Source organism: Oncorhynchus gorbuscha, linkage group LG11 (genome assembly GCF_021184085.1).
Source record: "Oncorhynchus gorbuscha isolate QuinsamMale2020 ecotype Even-year linkage group LG11, OgorEven_v1.0, whole genome shotgun sequence".
Lineage (NCBI taxonomy): Eukaryota > Metazoa > Chordata > Actinopteri > Salmoniformes > Salmonidae > Oncorhynchus > Oncorhynchus gorbuscha.
In genome coordinates, this window is record NC_060183.1 from 50,884,963 (window position 1) to 50,908,714 (window position 23,752).

At 42.1% G+C, this 23,752-nt stretch overlaps 1 protein-coding gene across 1 annotated transcript; it reads right to left on the reverse strand.

Annotated features, from left to right (window-relative positions):
• Positions 1–6,390: 6,390 nt before the first annotated feature.
• Positions 6,391–18,891, reverse strand: LOC124047863 (alpha-1A adrenergic receptor-like). The gene is made up of 3 exons (XM_046368186.1): positions 18,777–18,891; positions 11,207–12,549; positions 6,391–7,629 (listed from the first exon to the last, which is right to left on the reverse strand). The coding sequence occupies exons 2-3, from the start codon at positions 12,117–12,119 to the stop codon at positions 7,085–7,087; spliced, it is 1,458 nt and encodes a 485-aa protein (XP_046224142.1). The 5' UTR covers positions 12,120–12,549; positions 18,777–18,891; the 3' UTR covers positions 6,391–7,084.
• Positions 18,892–23,752: the final 4,861 nt, after the last annotated feature.

A 23,752-nucleotide genomic window follows, 5' to 3' on the forward strand; every position in this document is an offset into this window, starting at 1 on the left:
GTTGGGTCATTGTCCTGTTGAAAAACAAATGATAGTCCCACTATGTGCAAACCAGATGGGATGGCATATCACCGCAGAATGCTGTGGTACCAATGCTGGTTAAGTGTGCCTTGAATTCCAAATAAATCACAGTGTCACCAGCAAAGCACCATCACACCACCTCTTCCATACTTCACAGTGGGAACCACATATGCGGAGATCATCCGTTCACCTACTCTGCGTCTCACAAAGACATGGCAGTTGGAACCAAAAATGCAAATTTATACTCATCAGACCAAAGGACAGATATCCACCAGTCTAATGTTCATTGCTCGTGTTTCTTGGCCCAAGCAAGTCTCTCCTTATTATTGTTGTGCTTTAGCAGTGGTTTCTTTTCAGCAATTTGAAAATGAAGGCCTGATTCACACAGTATCCTCTGAACAGTTGATATTGAGATGTGTCTGTTACTTGAACTCTGTGAAGCATTTATTTGGGCTGCAATTTATGAGGCTGGTAACTCTAATGAACTTATCCTCTGCAGCAGAGGTAACACTGGGTCTTCATTTCATGTGGCCCCCATGAGTCAGTTTCATCATATCACTTGATGGTTTTTGCGACTGCACTCGAAGAAAAGTTCTTGAAATTTTCCAGATTTATTGACATTCATGTCTTAAAGTAATGATGGACTGTCGTTTCTCTTTGCTTATTTGAGCTGTTCTTGCCATAATATGAACTTGGTCTTTTACCAAATAGGGCTATCTTCTGTATACCCACCCCTACCTTGTCACAACACAACTGATTGGCTCAAAAGCATTAAGATGGAAATAAATTCCACAAATTAACTTTTAACAAGGCACGCCTGTTAATTGAAATGCATTCCAGGTGACTACTTCGTGAGGCTGGTTGAGAGAATGCCAAGAATGTGCAAAGCTGTCATCAAGGCAAATGGTGGCTACTTTGAAGAATCTCAAATATATCATATTTAGATTTGTTTAACACTTTTTTTGGTTACTACATGATTCCATATGTGTTATTTCATCATTTTGATGCCTTCACTAATATTCTACAGTGTAGGAAATTGTAAAAATGAAGAAAAACCCTTGAATGAGTAGGTGTGTCCAAACTGTACTGTCTGGCACATAAGATTAAGGCTGGGACAAGTCTCCGCCCTCACATGTGAAGAGTAGGCTACATGGCTGAGCAAAAACTCTCTTTATTTTCTCTTTGCCTCTTCACTTTTATATCATTCTCATTGAGATATTATGGTCATCATTATTCAGATTTTGGTTATTGTTGTGATTATTTTTGTCATTGTTATTTTACTTGTACTTCTCATCCCATGGAAAATCCTGGCCAATGTATTGGTATTTTTTCAGCGTGAGTCTCTTGCTTGCTTGGTGTTGGACTGCATTTCTCTCAAACGGAGGGGGACGCAGGGTTAACATGATTCATACCTCTATTCCCATAGACTGGAGGGTGGAGCAAGGGGCCTGCCAAAGCACAAATAAGATCTGTCAGCCAGGAGCGCATGAGTCCTCCTGAGACTCAAAGTATGTCTGCTCTTTTCTACCCCGATATTTCTCTCTCTCTCTCTCTCTTTCTCTCTCTCTCTCTCTCTCTCTCTCTCTCTCTCTCTCTCTCTCTCTCTCTCTCTCTCTCTCTCTCTCTCTCTCTCTCTCTCTCTGTGTCTTTCTCGCTCTCTCTCTCTTCCATTGTTGCCCTCTGTTGCCTTGACTACGAGGCCCTTGAGTCACCCTAGGCCCCGATTTTTGTTTGTCATGGCAACGCTTGTAAGATCGGAATTTCCCCATAGCAACCCCTCCGGACCTGGTGCTACTAGAAGAGAATGGTGTCTGTGGCAGACTAGCTAGCTGTATGGAAGCCATACACTCTGTAGAACTCTTTCCACACACACGTTTTCTTCCCAACCATGCTTTTCTAAAAATGAACTGCTGCTGCAGAATCACACTGTTTCAGTGTGTCACCGTCTGTATATAAGCTTTTGGTTAGTTGGGTGGGATCCACATACCTCTGCTGACCCAGGATTCGTTGACCCTTGAATTGCGTCTTTAAGAGGGCACAACAAGCTTCACTTCACAGCATTTACGCAGAGTTCCTCTACAAGGCCACATATATCACCCAGTCACCCAACGCTGTGGTGGAGCACCCATGCCTAAAGCATTGACTCAGATATTATTGTGTCCCCACAATATACTGTATACACACAAGCCCCGTATACACACAAGCCCCGTGTTATACCTGGTTCTAACTTTTGTCCTGATCATGTACACATTCAGATTGTGCTCACATTTTTTGACAGGTGTCTGGATATCTTACAAGTGTAGACAGATCTAGACAGAGAAACCATTTAAATAATTATTCTGCCCTCTAAAATCATTGACAGTTGGCAGCATTGACTGATTACATCAAGTAATCATGATTACATAAAGTAAGGGACCAGGAAATCTTGTCACAATGCAGACACAGTAGACAGATAACAAACACATTGTAATACCATGTGTAGACACATGTCTGGAAATGTGGGCACAATCAGAATGTAGACGAGATCAGGACAAAGCACCCATGTTAGCTCCAGGTATAAACAGGGCTATAGACACACACATGCAAGCATTCACACAGACACACACATTCCTTCTTCTTGCTCTGTCAGTTTGGATGTTTTTATATGCCACACTAATATGTGATGTAAGCGAAACACAGATTGAGAGTTTTAGGTTGGAGGTTGATAATGCTGTTCAAATCCCACCCCACACCCCTGTCCTCCCCCTCCACCTAACCCCCTCCGATAGTGAAAGTGAAACTGTGTGATGGTGTTTGTCTTGATGGCTGTGGGGTTTTGAGGATGCTTTGCTCTCTATGGAAAGTGTCAAATCCCATGGATGGTGATGTAAAAACAATAACCAAAAAAAAATAAAGATCAAAAACAAAACTCAGCCTCTGGCTTTTTTGGTGGTTGTTGTGTGCTCACCTTAGGGGGTAGAATGGGTTCCCTCTCTCCACTCCTCACCCTTGGTAATAGCGCATCACATGGCCACTGATCATGTTTGAGTTTATTGAGTTTATTTTATTTTTACAGGGACAGTGCACATTAATCAACATTTCAAGTGACAGAAACATTTTTAAAAAAATGTTATTTAACTAGGCAAGGCAGTTAAGAACAAATTCTTATTTACAATGATGGCCTAGGAACAGTGGGTTAAATGCCAGGGATCTGATCTAGCAACCTTTCGGTTACTTGCCCAAAGCTCTAACCACTAGGCTACCTGCCGCCCTGACATTTGATTTGTGTGTAGTGTTTATGTCTAGCCCTATAGTGCCCTGTGTATTAAGGTTACTGCGCCCCCCAATATTAACAACAATATTAAAACCTTTGTGTAGGAAAGGCCATATGAATATGAATAGTAAAGCTAAACCTCCAAATCGGTCAAACAATTCCAAACAACTATACTGTGAATTACAGAGCATACAGAAACATTACTGAATGTTCAATACTCTCCAATGGGCCTCTTGCAAAGATACAGACGTCAATGTTGCCTCGACTTATTCAGCTAATGTAGGACGGCATTGTAAGTAATAATTTGTTCTTAAACTGACTTGTCAAGTTAAATAAAGATTCAATAAAATAAATAAATGTAATGTCGGCCAGGTTTTCCCAAAGTCAGACCTGCCCCCGTGCACGTTTTAGTTTTTGCTGTAGCACTACTCAGCTGATTCAAATAATCTAATCTTGATGATGAGTTGACTTGAATCAGCTGTGTAGTGCTAGGGCAAAAACAAAAACGGCCCCGGACCGACTTTGGGAAATTGCTGTAGGCTCACCAAATCCCCACCGGACAAATGGTCTGCTCAGTCCTATGAGCGCAAGTACACTCTCATGACACAAGATGTCAGTATGTCCCCTTGTCTGTTCAAAGAAGTAAAATACCTATCCAGGCGTTGTCATCTTATTGTGTTGTTTTGTTTGGTATCATTTCATCTATTTTTATTGGATAATTGTGTCCTTTTTGAGTTTACCTTTTCCATATCACTTTAGAATCTGTTATCTGAATTAAAATCTCTCCTTCATTAACCAACCCTGGAACTGTGTGACTAACAACTGGACTGTGTGACTAACAACTGGACTGTGTGACTAACAACCAGACTGTGTGACAAACAACCGGACTGTGTGACTAACAACCAGACTGTGTGACTAACAACTGGACTGTGTGACTAACAACCAGACTGTGTGACTAACAACTGGACTGTGTGACTAACAACTGGACTGTGTGACAAACAACCAGACTGTGTGACAAACAACCAGACTGTGTGACAAACAACCGGACTGTGTGACTAACAACCAGACTGTGTGACAAACAACCAGACTGTGTGACTAACAACCAGACTGTGTGACAAACAAACGGACTGTGTGACTAACAACCAGACTGTGTGACAAACAACAGGAATGTGTGAGAAACAACCAGACTGTGTGAGAAACAACCAGACTGTGTGACTAACAACCACACTGTGTGACTAACAACCGGACTGTGTGACTAACAACCGGACTGTGTGACAAACAACCGGACTGTGTGACAAACAACCGGACTGTGTGACAAAAAAACGGACTGTGTGACTAACAACCAGACTGTGTGACTAACAACCAGACTGTGTGACTAACAACCAGACTGTGTGACAAACAACCGGACTGTGTGACAAACAACCGGACTGTGTGACAAACAACCGGACTGTGTGACAAACAACCGGACTGTGTGACTAACAACCGGACTGTGTGACTAACAACCGGACTGTGTGACAAACAACCGGACTGTGTGACAAACAACCGGACTGTGTGACTAACAACCGGACTGTGTGACTAACAACCGGACTGTGTGACTAACAACCGGACTGTGTGACTAACAACCGGACTGTGTGACTAACAACCAGACTGTGTGACTAACAACCGGACTGTGTGACTAACAACCGGACTGTGTGACTAACAACCGGACTGTGTGACTAACAACCGGACTGTGTGACTAACAACCAGACTGTGTGACTAACAACCAGACTGTGTGTGACTATTAACGAATGCTATGACCATTACAATCAATAAATATCTCAAGTTGTTTATTATTGGACCGATTGGATTAATGGGAATAAGTTGGAACCTCCCTGTATTTTGGTTTCTAACAAGTGGCTATATGGATATTTGAAGTCATAACATACAAAATAAACTGAGTGTACAAAACATTACAGACACTTGCTCTTTCCATGACAAACTGACAAGGTGAATCCAGGTGAAAGCTATGATCCCTTATTGATGTCACTTGTTAAGTCCACTTCCATCAGTGTAGGTGAAAGGGAGGAGACAGGTTAAAAATATATTCTTTAGCCTTGAGACAATTGAGACATGGATTGTGTATATGTGGCATTCAGAGGGTGAATTGGCAAGATTAAATAATAACATCCTGCAATGCATAGCAGGTATTTGGCTCATTCTCTGGGTCTCGTGTGTTGGAGTATCTAGCTGTGCATGTTCTTCTGCTATTTGAGTAGGTAAAGAAAGAGACCACTGTCACAAGACACAAACATACACACCAGCAGCACAGTAGCTACTTTACATAGTAAGAGCCAAGCACGCATTACATTTTTCAGTACAAAGCACCGTGAAAACTGCACATGATGGTAAGCTTGTCATAAATATTGTCAAAAAAAGGTAACAGTATGGATGGTAAATTGAACCTATGTATGGACATCATCCTCAAATAATCATCTTCGGTGACCTGAAAGCAAATTTTCATTCAGTCTCTGTCAAGTTTAGGTAGGTTACTTTCTAAATGGAATCTGTTACAGTTACTAGTTACCTGTCCAAAATTGTAATCAGTAACGTAACTTTGCGATTACCCAAACTCGTAATCTGATTACTTTCAGGTACTTTTGGATTACTTTCCCCTTAAGAGACATCAGAACAAGACCAAAAGGATCCATCAAACACATTTAGTGGTCTCTAACTTGTGGTCAGACTCAGTTGGAATGATCTTAAACTTGTTCCTTTTTATCAATGCTGAATTGAATGTCAGAGGAAGGCCCTAAAAATGGCCAAATACTCCAGCCACACTAGTCATAGACTGTTCCCTCTGCTACCGCACGGCAAGCAGGACTGGAGTGCCAAGTCTCGGTCCAAAAGGCTTCTTAACAGCTTCTACCGTCAAGCTGCTGAACAGCTAATCAAATGGCTACCCGGACTATTTGCATTGACCCCGCTACTCGCTGTTTATAGTCTATGCATAGTCACTTTACCCCTACCTACACGTACATATTACCTGAATTACTTCGACTAACCTGTACCCCCGCACATTGACTTGGTACTGGTAGCCCCTGTATATAGCCTCGTTATTGTTACTCTTGTATTTTTTAAAACTTTTGTTTATTTAGTCAATATTTTCTTAATTATTATTTTTCTTAAAACGGCATTGTTGGTTAATTAAGGGCTTGTAAGTAAGCATTTCACTGTTAGGTCTACACCTGTTGTATTTGGCGTATGTGACAAATTCAATTGGATTTGATTATTTTGATTTGAGAAAACAGAAAGGTGTCATAATGTATTTTTTCGCAAACAGCCTTTCTGAATTTAAAAGTAATCCAAGAAGTAATCTAGTTTTTCTAAAGTATCTGTAATCAGATTACAATATTTTAGTTGGTAACATAATTGATTGCAGTTACAGTTTTTTATAATCAGATTGCGTGTAATTGATTACATGTAATCAGCTACTCCCCAACCCTGGTCTCTTTACTGACTCAGTACTCTTTATTCAGTTTCTGTACTGACACTGTGTATCCTTTTGATTCATACTGTACATCAATCTACAGTGAAGCACATACAGTACAGTACATCTCTACCTCCAGGTGCGTTACAGTATCTTCTTCAGTGGGTGTACTCTCTCCCATTTCCCAAAACATGAAGACACATTAGTTTTATGGCAATAGCTGTACTGACTGATTCCAGCAGTTCTCGAGAGAGAGATGTCTTAACTTCATGCCAATAAGTGCCACATCTTTTCCCAGAACTTGGGGGAAATTTTAATTACCCAGAATCCTTTAGTGTTCCCAGTCAGACAGCCTCCCCTCTTGCTCCCAGGCAGTGGCAGTGGACTTTCGTTTGACATGTAGCACCAGGGGCTGAGGGGCTCAGGCAAGCAGCACCCTGTTGGGACGTGTTCTCCCCCGCTGCAAAACACCACACCTTCAGCAGGCTTTTACTGTGGACCCGGGTACTTTGGGTATGGCCTGGCACCCCCACCGAGGACGAGGAGCCAGAGAAGGTCCTCCAGCAGCCTGAGGAGGAGGCGTGAGAGGCTGGGGAGGCGGCTCGGCGTGGCTGGGTAGGGGGGGTGGAGGAGGAGGAGGCGTGAGGCTGGGATCTAAAAAGAGACGATGGACCAGGACTGGGACTATAGGAAGGAGCAAACCCCAGAGACTTGGAGCTCCTGCCACCCTGTCTGAGGCAGCGTCCATGCAGAACGTTGAGGAAGGCCCTCTGGAACTCCTGGCTGAAGCAGGGATAGATAATGGGGTTGATACAGCTGTTGAGGTAGCCCAGCCAGAAGGTGATCTTAAAGATGGTGTCAGATGGCCTGTACGATGGGAATATGGAGCCTGTGGAGAGAACACAGACAGAAATCACACACAAACGGATCTGTCAATATAGCAAGTACAGTAGTTCACAACGTCTATATGAATCAGGAATCATTTGCATTTCCTATTGACCCTTATCTGTATTGAATACAGCAAGAGGATGAGCAGAGGCAGCTCAGACATTCTGGTGTTCACTGTGTACTTACTTCAAGGTTATCTGATAAGATGTATGTAAGGCCAACATACACTACCAGTCAAAAGTTTTAGAATACTTACTCATTCAAGGGTTTTTCTTTATTTGACTATTTTCTACATTGTAGAATAATAGTGAAGACATCAAAACTATGAAATAACACATACGCAATCATGTAGTAACCCAAAAAGTGTGAAACAAATCAAAATATATTTTATATTTGTGATTCTTCAAATAGCCACCCTTTGCATTGATGACAGCTTTGCACATTCTTGGCATTATCTCAAACAGCTTCACCTGGAATGCTTTTCAGCAATTTGACAACGAAGGCCTGATTCACGCAGTCTCCTCTGAATAGTTGATGTTGAGATGTGTCTGTTACTTGAACTCTGTGAAGCATTTATTTGGGCTGGAATTTATGAGGCTGGTAACTCTAATGAACTTATCCTCTGCAGCAGATGTAACTCTGGGACTTCCATTCCTGTGGTGGTCCTCATGAGAGCCAGTTTCATCATATCGCCTGATGGTATTTGTGACTGCATTTGAAGAAACTTTCAAAGTTCTTGAAATGTTCCGTATTGACTGACCTTCATGTCTCAAAGTAATGATGGATCGTCGTTTCTCCATGCTTATTTGAGCTGTTCTTGCCATAATATGGACTTGGTCTTTTACCAAATAGGGCTTTCTTCTGTATACCCCCCTACCTTGTCACAACACAACTGACTGGCTCAAACACATTAAGGAAAGAAATTCCACAAATTAACTTTTAAGAAGGCAGACCTGTTAATTGAAATGCATTCCAGGTGACTACCTCATGATGCTGGTTAAGACAATGCCAAGAGCTGAAGAGCTTTGTCTGAAGAGCTTTGTCTCTAAAGGTCTAAAACATTCAACTCTTTCATTCCTTTAGTCTGAGAATCTCAGGGGCATTAGCTTTGACATAGAATATTGTGCTCGCAGGTCTGAAGTTCTGTTTCTATTGAAATGCATGACTCCAGTAATGCTTTGCTGCCTTGGAAAGATGAAGGGTGATTGTGGGGCGCCGGCTTACTGCACACAACATCATGCCCTTTATGGTTGTTGTTTATAATGGCTTTGGAATAAAAGATTGAATAATGTTTTTGTTCATTTCATTTCTTCCCTGAAGTATAACCCTATTCGGTTTAGCACTGGTATTTCATTTGCTCTGCTTCTCCATGGCAGTAATTGAATTCCTGATGTACAACTAAAGAAAACAGACAAGTATACGGAGCATTCAAGAGGGGAGACCAGGGTCGTAGACTCTGTTGTTATGTATACAATGAAACACAAATAAATCAAAAAGCTATTCCAACATCGGACTCATTGAATTTCCATCAAGTAATTGTGTATAAATGAATTCTAAAGTAGGATTAGAAGTGCACAGAATCTGAATAGATTCAGCTACACTTCCCAAGACCAAAGAAGGTGTATTTGGGACAAGACCATCAGCAGGCCTTTTGATAATCTGTTCATTTACAGTAAATTAGTTCAACCCTAATCTCCATATAATCTTGAATTACAGATCTGTCGGATACTCAATCAAGGATATTAAAGTCCGCGTAGCCATTATACGGCATTTCATTAATCACATTCTCACAGGCTTGAGGGTGTATTAACGATGTTGATGACAGCTGTGAGGCAACGTTGGATTTGACTGTACATCTATCATCACATGATCATATGTACTGAGTGGACAAAAACATGTTGTTTTTTTACCCTCAGAACAGCCTCAATTCGTCAGGGCATGGACTCTACAAGGTGTCGAAAGCGTTCCACAGGGATGCATGTTGACTCCAATGCTTCTCACAGTTGTGTCAAGTTGGCTGGGTGTCCTTTGGGTGGCGGACCATTCTGTGGAAACTGTTGAGCGTGAAAAATCCAGCAGCATTATACAGTTCTTGACACAAACTGTTGCACCTGGCACCTACTACCATACCCTGTTCAAAGGCACTTAAATATTTTGTCTTGCCCATTCACCCTCTGAATGGCACACAATCCACGTCTCAATTGTCTTGAGGCTTAAAAATCCTTCTTTAACCTGTCTCCTGCCCTTCATCTACACTGATTGGAGTGGATTTAACAAGTAACATCAATAAGGGATCATTGCTTTCACCTGGATTCACCTGGTCAGTCTACGTCATGGGAAAGAGCAGGTGTTCTTAATGCTTTGTACACTCAGTGTATAGCTCTTATCTTTCAAATCACTGAACAATTGTTATACATGGCTCATCCCATGGCTAAGCTAACACCAGTGATTTTGGAACTGAATTTCTATAATAGAGGGTTGCATTTGTTTACGGCTCCTAACATTGTTTTTGGTGCACTGTGGCAGGAAATATGCAGAAAATAGGACCTGTGGCTTATTCCCTCTTTCAGTCTCAAAAACATTCATTTCCATTCAATTTCGTGCTTTTCCATTGAGAGGTTAAGATTTACATTTCACAGTTCAATAGAGTTGAGTGGTGGGGTTTATTTTTAAGAGATTTGGAAGGGAAGCTTCCCTGACTAGAAAATGACACATTGTGAGTCAGGCATTGGCAATCACACTCTATCCAGTAAGGGGGGCTTTATAGGCTGCTATGGGAAATCAGTTCTGGGGATTATTTTCTTGAGAAAAATGCAAATTCATTCAGTGATGTTATTCTAGTGATGGGGGGGGGGATCTATACAGTAGAGTATCGCAAGATTATTTTTGCCGATATTATAATATATTCTATGACTCCAAGTATCTACAAAAAAAAGAGGTAGGTAGTTAACATTAGCTAGCGCTAGTCGGCTGTACAGATGTATGATCATAATTTGATCTCCCTGTTGCAGAAGAACTTTCCTGCAATGCAGGACACGTATTTGAAGTTAAAATGGCTTATGAAGTTTGCGATTTTCATTTTGACATTTCAGACTTGATTTTCCCTTATGTATCAATTTCAAATCTCAGGCATTTCTTCTCTGGCTTCATTCATCTTCTTTTTAAATGGTGAGCCAACGTGTTTTTGGCGCTTTTATTTCCATGACTGATCAAAACTTGTTTTCTCATGACTCTCTCTTGTCCCGCTGCAGCAGACATGGTGAGCAATATGTTTGGAATATCAAATTGCATAAAATCGTAGTATCGGATCGCAATACATATAGAATTGTGAGAATCGTATCGGCACCTTAGTATTGTGATAATATTGTATCGTGAGGTCCCTGGCAATTCCCAGCTCTATGTTACTCCCTATGATACTGCTATTCAACATTTGATTAGACTTGTGTTTTTCATATTAAACGTCTCTGTATATGCTTTCATTTTCATATCGCATTCACTTTTTCATTTCCATGCAATTCAAAACAAAGGCAGGTAGCAGCACATAGGGAGAGCAAGGAAAGGAATTGTTGGATACCCACCAATGGGCATAACCAGGAAGAAGGGCAGCCAGCAGAGAACGAAGCAGCCAACCACAATGCCCAGAGTCTTGGCTGCCCTCTTCTCTCGGGAGAATTTCAGCAGGTGCATGAGGGCGAAGGTGGTGCGTCTCCGCCTCATGATGCATTTCTCCTCCTCTTGCCCCTCTGGCTTAGCAGGGGCATTTCCCCGATGAATCCTCAGTGTCACTCCCTCTCCCTCCGTATGCATCCCCCCCTCCCTCAGGTCTCGAGTCTTCCGCTTGGCCACCACATACACCTTGCAATACATGGCCAGGATGACAGCTAGTGGCACATAGAACGACCCCAGGGCAGAGAAAATAGCATAACCCGGTTCCTCTGTGATCCGGCACTCAGTCTCGTCCTCTGGGTCGGGCTCCTTCCAGCCGAAGAGTGGACCTACGGATATGGCTGCCGAGAGGCCCCAGAGAGCTGCCACTGCGACCAGGCCGCGCCGCCCAGTGGCCATGGCAGGGTAGTGCAGCGGGTAGCTGACTGCTAGGTAACGGTCAACAGAGATGACGCACAGGCTGAGGATAGAGGCAGTGCAGCAGAGAACATCCAGGGCGGCCCAGGCACTGCAGAAAGACCGGCCAAACACCCAGCGTCCTAGGACCTCTGAGGTGGCAGAGAACGGCAGCACGGTGGAGCTCAGGAGCAGGTCTGCCGCCGCAAGGTTGGCGATGAAGTAGTGTGTGACGGAGCGTAGGTGGTGGTGGCACACCACAGACAGGATAACCAGGATGTTACCGAGAACCCCGAAGATGACAAACACCCCCATCACCAGGCCCAGGGTCACCGCCTTAGTGATATCCACCTCAGCGAAGGAGGAGGAACTGCAGTTGGGACAGTTTTCTGACACAGGGAACGTGATGTTCTCATCTGAGGGAACCATTTTGGGTTTATTTACGGTTCATTCACTAGTTGAATGTCTTTGGGATTGACTGTCATGTTTGGTTAAATGCAAACTTCCGCACCGGCATTGAGAGTCCACCATTTTGCATTTCCCCTTCTTGTGACTCAAGACTGGAGAAGTTTGTACCTTTTCAATCACAGATCTTTCATGCTAGGAGGCATGAGCCCTTGCCAATGCCTGCACAAATCACATGTCTTTGGCAGTAACATTAAAAACACTGACAGGTCAGGATAGTGAATCTTCAGCACTGTCACTGCTTGTTGCACCATCTGTCTTTGGAGTTTGGCTGCAGGGCCTTCTGGGTCATAAAGTCAAGATCCGATATGTTTACGGTGTCTCTTTCACGATGGGACTGAAATGGCATGATAGAAACTTGCTGGAGGGATGTTTTCATTGAACAGAAGTCCCACTAAAAACACAGTAGAAAGAGAGCAGTTAATAAACAAGCCATCCCCCAGGCTCCATCCCTGTTTTACAGAATGGCAAAAGCTAAATGTAGTCACTGTTGCAAATAAGACTGAATAAGCCTGAGACTGAGTAAGCATTCGTCATAGTACAACCATATGCCAGGCATCCATTACATTAAAGGATATTCAACATTTTGATAATAATCCTAGATAAAACCACAACACAGCAATATATATATATATATATATATAAGATGATGGGCTTGCTGTAAATATGCATTAGACTACCAAATATATTCTTCCTCAAGAGTGAGGTTCTCTGTAAAGATTTCCTCACTTCACACATCATTACAATGCCGCCAGAGTAAACAAGAGGTCCCGCTTCAAGAAACATAGCATTTTCTATTTACTTTTCATCCTAACAACATTACTGAAATTGATCTGTCGATTCGCCTCCTGATACATAAAACCATTGACTTCAAACACCAGCTCCACTGACACAGAATCATTGGTAGTCAAGACATAAGTTATGAGGGAAACCAACAAAGCATAGAGGTTATGAAAATAAATAGATATATAAAACAAAAGCACATTTTCATAAATCAGGCAACAACATGTGCTGCTCTCTCTAACGGGCTGTGTCTGAGTACTGAGACAGGCTAATTTTCACACACAGCTCCCTATAGTTACTCAGCAGCTAGATGACAGGCCAGGGATTGAACTGTACAGAGGGCAGTGCATTAAAGTTCTGAAGGGCAACGGACTGATAATTCCACTCAATACCACTCTGGGTGTACGTGTTGGAGATTTCGCATGTCATTGGATGAGATAAATGTTGGTGTAGCAGGAAAGGGGATAGTGATAGAGCCATCGCAATGCAATGCCGGTCAAATGGTCCAGCAGGATCAAAGACAAGCAAAGAGATGGGTTGTTATGCCAGGTTCAGTAATATGGAATGAGTATTGTCATTTTTCTTTGAGCTGTTGGACTTAATAAGTGTCCGGTTCTGACAGTTCGGGGAGTTGGTACAGTATGCCTGCCTGCTCCTTAGTTTGGCACCCGATTTGGGGGGTCGGCAATAGAAGCCTGAGAGGTGGGCCAAAAAGAGGTAGTTTTGATGCCCAGAAGGTTTGATATGAGATTTTTTTTAAAGAACTGAATGGGGATCTAAAGCTGGCTGTGCCTTAGATGGATGATTACATGACCATACATATGGGAGACCTAACCTACCTCTAGGTGTGTGTATGACTCAGAATGACTCAACACGAGGATGACTGTCATGGTCATGAAGCAGTCTGTAGAGCAATACATAATATTGGTGTATCCACAATGTACCCTTACATATACACTACAGTATATTTAAAGGACTGGAGTTAAAACAGCTAAAGGACAGCTAAACATTCAAAGACAGTTGATGTAGAGTAAAGATGATTGATTAACCCGAGACCCACAAAACACTAAAGACCATTCAATGTGATCTGTACTCACTAGAGAAATGCAACCTTATTTCTTCAGGGACTTCAGGACACCACTTCAACCAAAGACCCCTGAAACGTCTAGCTGTGTCCTGTTCATTGCTCACAGTCGCAACATTTCTTCAGTTATCGTATTACTTGTGAACTTCCAATACATTTCATAAGGCTGTCACATATTGCTGAAGTCTCTTGTGCTATAGTAAGATTTGAAGATAGCATTGAGCTGGTCTCAGAGCATCTCACATTATTCTTTACATAAATCCAGGTTAGCTAGCTGGCTAATGTTTGCTGGGTTAGTGTTAAGGTTAGGGTTGAGTTTAGGAGTTAGGTTAAATGTTTAAGGTTAGAGTTAAGATTAGGGGAAGGGTTAGCTAAACAGGTTACATTTAGGGTTTGCTAACATGCTAAGAAGTTGCAAAGTAGCTTAAAAAGTAGTAGGTAGCTGGAAAGTGGCTAATTAGCTAAAATGCTAAAGTTGTCTGTGATGAGATTCGAACTCGCAATAGGTCTCATGGGTAGTAGCCTACAACTGCAAAGTTTGTTTTAGGACATTCAATTTACTGTTGGATGAATACATGGCTATCAGCAGCAGATTAGCGATCTAGTTATGTGTTTTAAGTTTCCACTTCCTCATGTGTTAAACCCCAATATAAAGGTGCATAAAGATGCAATTCATCTCGATTGAAGACAAAAAATGTGGAAATTATGAAGTCCTAAAACATAGCAACTATAGTCTAACAGTTAAACCACTGTTCCCAGGCCGTCATTGAAAATAAGAATTTGTTCTTAACTGACTTGCCTGGTTAAATAAAGGTAAAATAAAAATAAAAATAAACAATTGCTAAACCAACATTCCTGATAATCACTGGATCAGGTTGCATAGCAAAATATTTTGTCCCATGCATTCCTGCTTGGAAGTGTTCGATTAAAAAAATGTATTTCTTGAATACCTCAGCAGTTGAAATATTAGACTTCTTCATAAAGCACTTTGAATGACTTTATAAGATGATTAGTCATGATTTGGGTCCAACCAAATCATGGGCTGGTGCCACCAGCTGTAAAAGTAAGTGGCACCAGTGACACCAGGGAAAAATGTTAGTCTGGAGCCCTGTGAAATTAATAATGCATAAGGGAGGTGTTGATTCAGGGGAACACATATGACAGGCACTACTTTGCAATATAGCAATATAGCCCAAGTCGCTTGGCTTTTATAACGTATAAGGCTTAAGCGGACAGGCAGATAGACAGAAGATCAAGAAGAAGCACAGAGTGACAGCAGAGAAGATGCTGAGACAGAAGACAGCGCAATAGGAGGCAAACAAAATGGCTAGAGCAGAGTTGTATCTCCAGTGGTGTTTTTACATGTTGTATTTGTTTTAGTTGAAGGCGCACTGTGACGTGGGCTGGTGTGGATAAAATGCCAGGGCCAAATTCCTGTCCCAGTCCGCCCCTGCTAGTATGTCAGCAATCTATATCTTGAAGTCCTAATCAGTATGACTCTTTGTGAAGCAGGATATCAAACTCTGCTAGACAGCTAATGCTGACCTCAGCTGGGGCAACCTCAATCTCGAAATAATTATCCTTAGACACTACCAGAAAATACATCATATATCATTTGTACCATTTTGAGTGCCAGTCTGTTCGATCGTGTTAACTCTTTGTCACTCATAGTCATGTCAAATGTGTGACATGAGAACAGAAACAGACTGGCACTGCACCCAAGCGTCATAGAATTTAAAGTTATGATCATGGAAGTTATTATTATAGGCCTACATTTCATTTTCCTGTGGCCATATGTTGTTTTGTCAGCTTCCTTTGTCCAGGCCAGCCTAATGATAAATGATCCCCATGCAATAAGTGCATATTCAGCAATCTTCATTTATACTAAGCGTCTAAGTGCACGCACCTGGCACTTACGAAACACTTGGCAAGTCACTTTTTTGGTGCTCTTTAAACTGTTTGGAGACCCATATTTCCTTTGTTCTGTAGCCTACTACTTTGTCCTTGATGCAAGGTGAAATACACTGCTCAAAACAATAAAGGGAACACTTAAACATCACAATGTAACTCCAAGTCAATCACACTTCTGTGATATCAAACTGTCCACTTAGGAAGCAACACTGATTGACAATAAATTTCACATGCTGTTGTGCAAATGGAATAGACAACAGGTGGAAATTATAGGCAATTAGCAAGACACGTTCCTATGCTTCCTGGCTGATGTTTTGGTCACTTTTGAATGCTGGCGGTGCTTTCACTCTAGTGGTAGCATGAGACGGAGTCTACAACCTCAGGTAGTACAGCTCATCCAGGATGGCATATCAATGCGAGCTGTGGCAAGAAGGTTTGCTGTGTCTGTCAGCGTAGTGTCCAGAGCATGGAGGCGCTACCAGGAGACAGGCCAGTACATCAGGAGACGTGGAGGAGGCCGTAGGAGGGCAACAACCCAGCAGCAGGACCGCTACCTCCGCCTTTGTGCAAGGAGGAGCAGGAGGAGCACTGCCAGAGCACTGCAAAATGACCTCCAGCAGGCAACAAATGTGCATGTGTCTGCTCAAACGGTCAGAAACAGACTCCATGAGGGTGGTATGAGGGCCCGACGTCCATAGGTGGGGGTTGTGCTTACAGCCCAACACCGTGCAGGACGTTTGGCATTTGCCAGAGAACACCAAGATTGGCAAATTCGCCACGGGCGCCCTGTGCTCTTCACAGATGAAAGCAGGTTTACAATGTGTGACAGACGTGACAGTCTGGAGACGCCGTGGAGAACGTTCTGCTACCTGCAACATCCTCCAGCATGACCGGTTTGGCGGTGGGTCAGTCATGGTGTGGGGTGGCATTTCTTTGGGGGGCCACACAGTCCTCCATGTGCTCGCCAGAGGTAGCCTGACTGCCATTAGGTACCGAGATGAGATCCTCAGACCCCTTGTGAGACCATATGCTGGTGCGGTTGGCCCTGGGTTCCTTCTAATGCAAGACAATACTAGACATCATGTGGCTGGAGTGTGTCAGCAGTTCCTGCAAGAGGAAGGCATTGATGCTATGGACTGGCCCGCCTGTTCCCCAGACCTGAATCTAATTGAGCACATCTGGGACATCATGTCTCGCTCTATCCACCAACGCCACGTTGCACCACAGACTGTCCAGGAGTTGGCGGATGCTTTAGTCCAGGTCTGGGAGGAGATCCCTCAGGAGACCATCCGCCACCTCATCAGGAGCATGCCCAGGCATTGTAGGGAGGTCATACAGGCACGCCACACACACTACTGAGCCTCATTTAGACTTGTTTTAAGGACATTACATCAAAGTTGGATCAGCCTGTAGTGTGGTTTTCCACTTTAATTTTGAGTGTGACTCCAAATCCAGACCTTTATGGGTTGATAAATTTTTGTGTGATTTTGTTGTCAGCACATTCAACTATGTAAAAAAGTATTTAACAAGAATATTTCATTCATTCAGATCTAGGCTGTGTTATTTTTGTGTTCCCTTTATTTTTTTGAGCAGTGTATTAATCAGAGCCTGATCATCGATTGAGCCTTCCCACTGGGCACAGAAGTCAATACAACGTCTATTTCACGTTGGTTCAACGTAATATCATTGAAATACATTTTATTGGCATGTATTTCATTGGATTTACATGGAAACAACATTGATTCAATCAGTGTGTGCCTAGTGGGTTTGAACTTTCATTGATTGGGATTGTTATCATTGATTTGACAGATTTTCCCACTTTAGTTTCCATAAAGAAAAATATTAGCATGTCAAACAAGCATCAGGTGTTTTGCTATTCTGCACATGCCTATCAGTGAATATTGCAGCCTTCAAATACTGCATTTTTACAGGCAGACTAATTCTGATATTTTGCCTAAATATTGGCAAAAGAGCGGATCTTACTGGTCAAAACAACAATTAGTGGAAAAAGATCAGAATTAGGCTGCCTGTGTAAATATAGCCTGAGACTATTGTGTGCACAAAGAATGGTTTGAGCTATTCAGTGCTATTGAAAAATAACTGTTTTGGTGATGCCACCAAAGCTTTCTCGTAGCACAGGAAGTCCTCATAGTTGCCTGATTGTCTTGTAGAAATATTACATATTGCATTTTTTTATGGTACATTATAAATGATTGATTTATTGCATGTTTTGAGGAGCAATTGTGAAACAAATTCCACATATAGGAGGAGTAAGCAAAGTGATGTGATTCTTAGGCAGTGTTTTGATTGTTTATAGTCTACTACTTTTATAGTCTATTGATTGGCTATTTGTAAAAGTCTCACATTTTTTAAAATTTTAATTGAAAGCAAGTAGATGTGAAATGATGCAGGACATTTGAAAATGCAAATGACTGAGGGCAGACCATGCATTCCAATTATAGTCAACAGTTCTCATTACATTTCCTCTCAAACTGTTAAAAGAAAACAATGAAAGTTATAACTTCTTTCAATAATAATTTACATGTTACAATATAATAGACAAAAAGTAGACACATTTAGTAGACAAAAAGGACAGCATAATTATTAAACATGAATAAGTAGGCTATAGACATAATTAAAGCAAATGATAGGTACATTACTTTTAATTTATTTATCTGAGACTAGTCTCTGCACTAGTCTCAAATATCCAATAGGTACAGGCAAATGTTGAATTTAGTTAGAAATAACAGAGTTGACTCACATTCCCACCAGCTCGTTTTGAATAAGAATTCAACAACAATATTTCATCAAATTCATTTCATGCAAAAATGGGAATGGCTTACCTTGTCATCCCTAAATGCCTCCCAAACGAGTACCGTTCTTTGACAGTACAAGTGTGATCAAAGCAAATGTATTTTTCGTATGGACTGGACAAACTATTCAGACGGTAGGCTATTTATGGCTGTTATGTCGAGACGCACACACCCGGTGTAGCTCCCTGAGGAATCTGTCTGCTGCTGCTACCCTCAGAGAAATGCACCAGCTAGAGACGCGCTTCACCTGATATTCAACACTGTGTGAGACAACACCCTCCTGTCTTTCCCACCCCTACTCTCCACCACCCAACATCTCCTTTTCACATTTCATAGTCCACAGTCAGTAGCATAGGCTATTTAACCTTTATTTGATCAGGGGAGTCATACTGAGACCAAGGTGTCTTTTACAGATGTGCCTTGGATTACATAAATGACAGAAAATACACACATCCATATAAATACTAAATGGTCATACAAAGCAAACACATTCATCATAGGCGACAGGTAGGCTAGTTAGAGCGTTGGGCCAGTAACCGAAAGGTTGGTGGATCGAATCCCCGAGCTGACAAGGTCAAAATCTGACGTTCTGCCCCTGACCAAGGCAGTTGACCGACTGTTCCTTAGCCGTCATTGTAAATAAGGATTTGTTCTTCACTGACTTGCCTAGTTAAATAAAGGCTAAATAAAATCAGTAATAAGGTCCTTAATCAGCTTTGAATTGAATTGCCCAAGAGGCATGAAATTAAAGAAGATTTTGAAGATTGTTCCACAAATAAGGTGCAAGAACTCATTATAGACCAAAATCATTTCCAGAGTTAACCATTCCTGAGACCGGGGGGTGGTAACTCCTATGTCTAAAGTAATGATGTTACATACAGTGGGACTTTTTGTAAAAAGGACTTTATAAATGAAAATATAACAATGTTTCTACCTACGTGATATCAAAGAGGGCCAACCAACTTTCTGGTTAGAAAATGCAGTGATGAGTACAAAAATTGTTGCCTAAAATAAAGAGCAGTGCGATCTGATAAACTGCATCTAATCACTTTAATGAAATGGCAGCTGTGTTCATATAGATGATGTCAACAAAGTCTAGGACCAATAGGAATGTCGACTGAATAATCTGCTTTCTACTATTTAGTGAGAGGCAGGACCTATTTCTATATATGAAGTACATATTTATTATCAGCTTCTTAATAGCTTCTTAACTAACTCATCCATATGCTTTTTTATAAAAGACAGCTTTTCATGTATCCAGATGCCCAGATATTTGTAAGCAGAGATACGATCAATATGGACACCATCCAAAGTACATTGTTATACGCGCTAGAGAACAACATATACTTAGTTTTACCTGCATTCAATACTAATTTCAGGTCAATAAAGTAGTTCAGATAGAGCCTGGTCAACCGGTGGGGCAATAGCATACACAACAGTATCATCGGCATACAAGTGTAGGTTACAGTTTGTTTTACAGACATGTCGATATTGTTAATATAAACAGTAAAAAGTACAGGACCCTGAATCGACCCCTGCGGGACACCTTTCGTAATATCCAGGAAAGTTGATTTAACACCATCAGTAGACTCAAATTGAGTTCTATCTGTCAAGTAATTTGTAAACTGTTAAATGCAACCTGGTCTAGACAAATTGAGGAAAGCCTTTGAATTAGCAGTGAGTGATCAACAGTATTGAAGCCTTTGACAGGTCAATGAAGAGGGCCGCACAATGTTACCTTTAATCCATATAGTTAACCACATAATTTATAACTAGGGATCCAGCAGAGATAGTGATATGACCTGGTCTAAAACCCGACCAATATAGAGTATCGGTCAAAAGTTTGGACACCTACTCATTCAAGGGTTGTTCTTTATTTGTACTATTTTCTACATTATAATGGTGAAGACATCAAAATGATGAAATACCACATATGGAATCATGTAGTAACCCAAAAAGTTTGATTACAAATCAGATTTGTCAAAGTAGCCAACCTTTGCCTTGATGACAGCTGTGCACACTCTTGGCATTCTCTCAACCAGCTTCATGAGGGAGTCACCTGGAATGTGTTTCAATGAACAGGTGTACCTCGTTAAAAGTACATTTGTGGAATTTATTTCCTTCTTAATGCGTTTGAGCCAATCAGTTGTGTTGTGACAAGGTAGGGGTGGTATTCTGGATGTTCCACAGCGCTACTGGCAGAATATCCAGATGAAACTAGTTGAGTTGTTTGGAAGGAACACACAACACTATGTGTGGAGAAAAAAAGGCACAGCACACCAACATCAAAACCCCATCACAACAGTAAAGTATGGCGGAGAGAGCATCATGGTTTGGAGTTGCTGTGCTGCCTCGGGGCCTGGACACGCTTGCTATCAGTGCCGGAAAAATGTATTTCCAAGTTTATCAAGACATTTTGTAGGAGAAAGTTAGGCTATCTGTCCGCCAATTGAAGCTCAACAGAAGTTGGGTGATGCAACAGGACAATGACCCAAATCACAGAAGTAAATCAACAATAGAATGGCAATAAAGAAAAAAATACACCTTCTGGAGTGGCCCAGTCAGAGTCCTGACCTCAACCTGATTGAGATGCTGTGGCATGACCTTAAGAGAGCAGTTCACACTAGACATCCCAAGAATATTGCTGAACTGAAACATTTTTGTAAAGAGGAATGGTCCAAAATTCCTCCTGACCGTTGCGCAGGTCTGATCTGCAAAGCAGAAATGTTTGGTTGAGGCTATTGCTGCCAAAGGAGGGTCAACCAGTTATTACTTCCAGGGTTCACATTCTTTTTTCCACCCTGCACTGAATGTTTACACGGTGTGTTCAATAAAGACATGAAAACTTGTTTGTGTTTTATTAGTTTAAGCAGACTGTGTTTGTCTATTGTTGTGACCTTGATGAAGATTAGATCAAATTTTATGACCGATTTATGCAGAAATCCAGGTATTTCCAAAGGGTTCAAATACTTTTTCTTGCCACTGTAGTTCACAAGGGTCACCAACTTTGTGAAGGGGGAGTGCATGGGCTGCCTTCCAAACCTTGCAGATAGGATCAGATATAATTGTCAGGCTACAACTTTGGGTTAATGATTCAGAAATCAGGGGGGCAGAGTGCTGTAGCAAGAATGGATCAAGCAGATCAGCTCCAGTGGATTTTGATTTTACATCAATCTTAAGCAAGGCATCTATCACATAATAGACAGTAAATTGTTTAAATGAAAACAAAGATTCACTGGAATTTGACGGGTTAAATGTTGAGTCAGCGAGAGGCTGGCAGAGAGAAGAACAGTCTATTGACTGACTAGGGTCAATTAAACCACCAGTTCCCTCAAATAAAAATATCTATCCTTGACTATCCTTGACTGAATCTATCCTTGACTGAATTCTTTAAAAGGGGAGTTAGAGGAACAAATATGGAGGAGAAATGTCCTAAAACCAACTCAGAGTCAAGAATATAGGAGCTAATGGCTAAATCAGAGTAGAACATGTAATGTAAAAAACACTTTTAAAATGTATCTTCTTAATTAAACGAGGATTAGTATTCTTCTGTTTCGTATCTCTAATACATATTATGCAAATATGCCACCAGACAAATATTTTTGTGGTTATTTGTAAGAATTAAATCAATCAAATGAGGTGTCAACAGGGTTTGTCTACATTTAGCCGTGTGGGTTTTGGGAAGAATTGAGTCAGATTAAAATCAATGCATAAACTCTTAAATTGATCTGAGGCCGTGGATAGCCAATCCAGATTCAAATCCCCTTAAAATGACCGACTCTGGGGATAAAAAAAAGGTGTGAAACACTCAGATATTGCACCAATAGCATCCACCGTGGCAGCTGTGGGGCGGTGAATCCTAGCAACAAATGAATGTGCATGCTAGTTTATGGACACATCTATAACCAGGACCTCAAATTTCTTGGGAACAGCAATATTTAAAGATTGAGACGGCATAAAATTACATTTTACATACAGTATATGGCCACTCCTCCCCCTTTCTGTAATCTGTCACATCTAAACACATTCCAATCATCGACTTCAATTTCTTTATCAGATACACAACCAGTTAACCATGTTTCAGAGAGAACCAGAATGTCAGGACACGAGTCCTGCACCCAAATGTAAATTGTGTTCATTGAATTCATACTTGGCATATATAGGTGCATTAGCCCAAGCCTCCTATGAGATTTAAAGTCAGAGAGGGTATTCAGCTCAGTCCCATAAGAGCTAACAGGCATAGGGTCATCAGACCTCCCTCAACTGGGACAGCAGTGTTGGCAGAGTTCAGTCCGCCCTGATGAAGCTCCCGCCAAAGGAATGGAGCTGCTGGAGGGGATCGAAGTGGCTGCCAGTGCTCCATTCGGGATGTGCACAGGAGGTCTTGGTGTGGCTCCTGTAGTAGGGTTGGAGCTGCCATGGTGGGCAGCAGTGTCCCAGGCCTGTCCTGGGGATGGGAGTAGGAAGGGTACCCAAAACTAGCCTGGGATGAAGGTTGTGGGGGTATTGAGGAGGGTGGTGTGGAGGGCAGTGTGGCTGACAAAGCTCCAAACTCTCAGCATATGAGGGCTGATGATGAAAAATATGTGGTGCACTACCCTCAACAGTATTTTGCCAGACTCTAGGGTAGTGGTCGGTGCTGTGTAGAGATGGGCTGTACTGTGTAGGGGGGGTCTGGTTGAGCTGTGCTGTGATGGGTCGGGTCTGGTTGAGCTGTGCTGTGATGGGCCGGGTCTAGTAGAGCTGTGCTGTGATGGGTCGGGTCTGGTAGAGCTGTGCTGTGATGGGTCGGGTCTGGTGGAGCTGTGCTGTGATGGGTCGGGTCTGGTAGAACTGTGCTGTGATGGGTCGGGTCTGGTAGAGCTGTGCTGAGGCGGGCCTGGTCTGGTAGAGCTGTGCTGTGATGGGCCGGGTCTGTTAGAGCTGTGCTGTGATTGGTCGGGTCTGGTAGAGCTGTGCTGTGATGGGTAGGGTCTGGTTGAGCTGTGCTGTGATGGGTAGGGTCT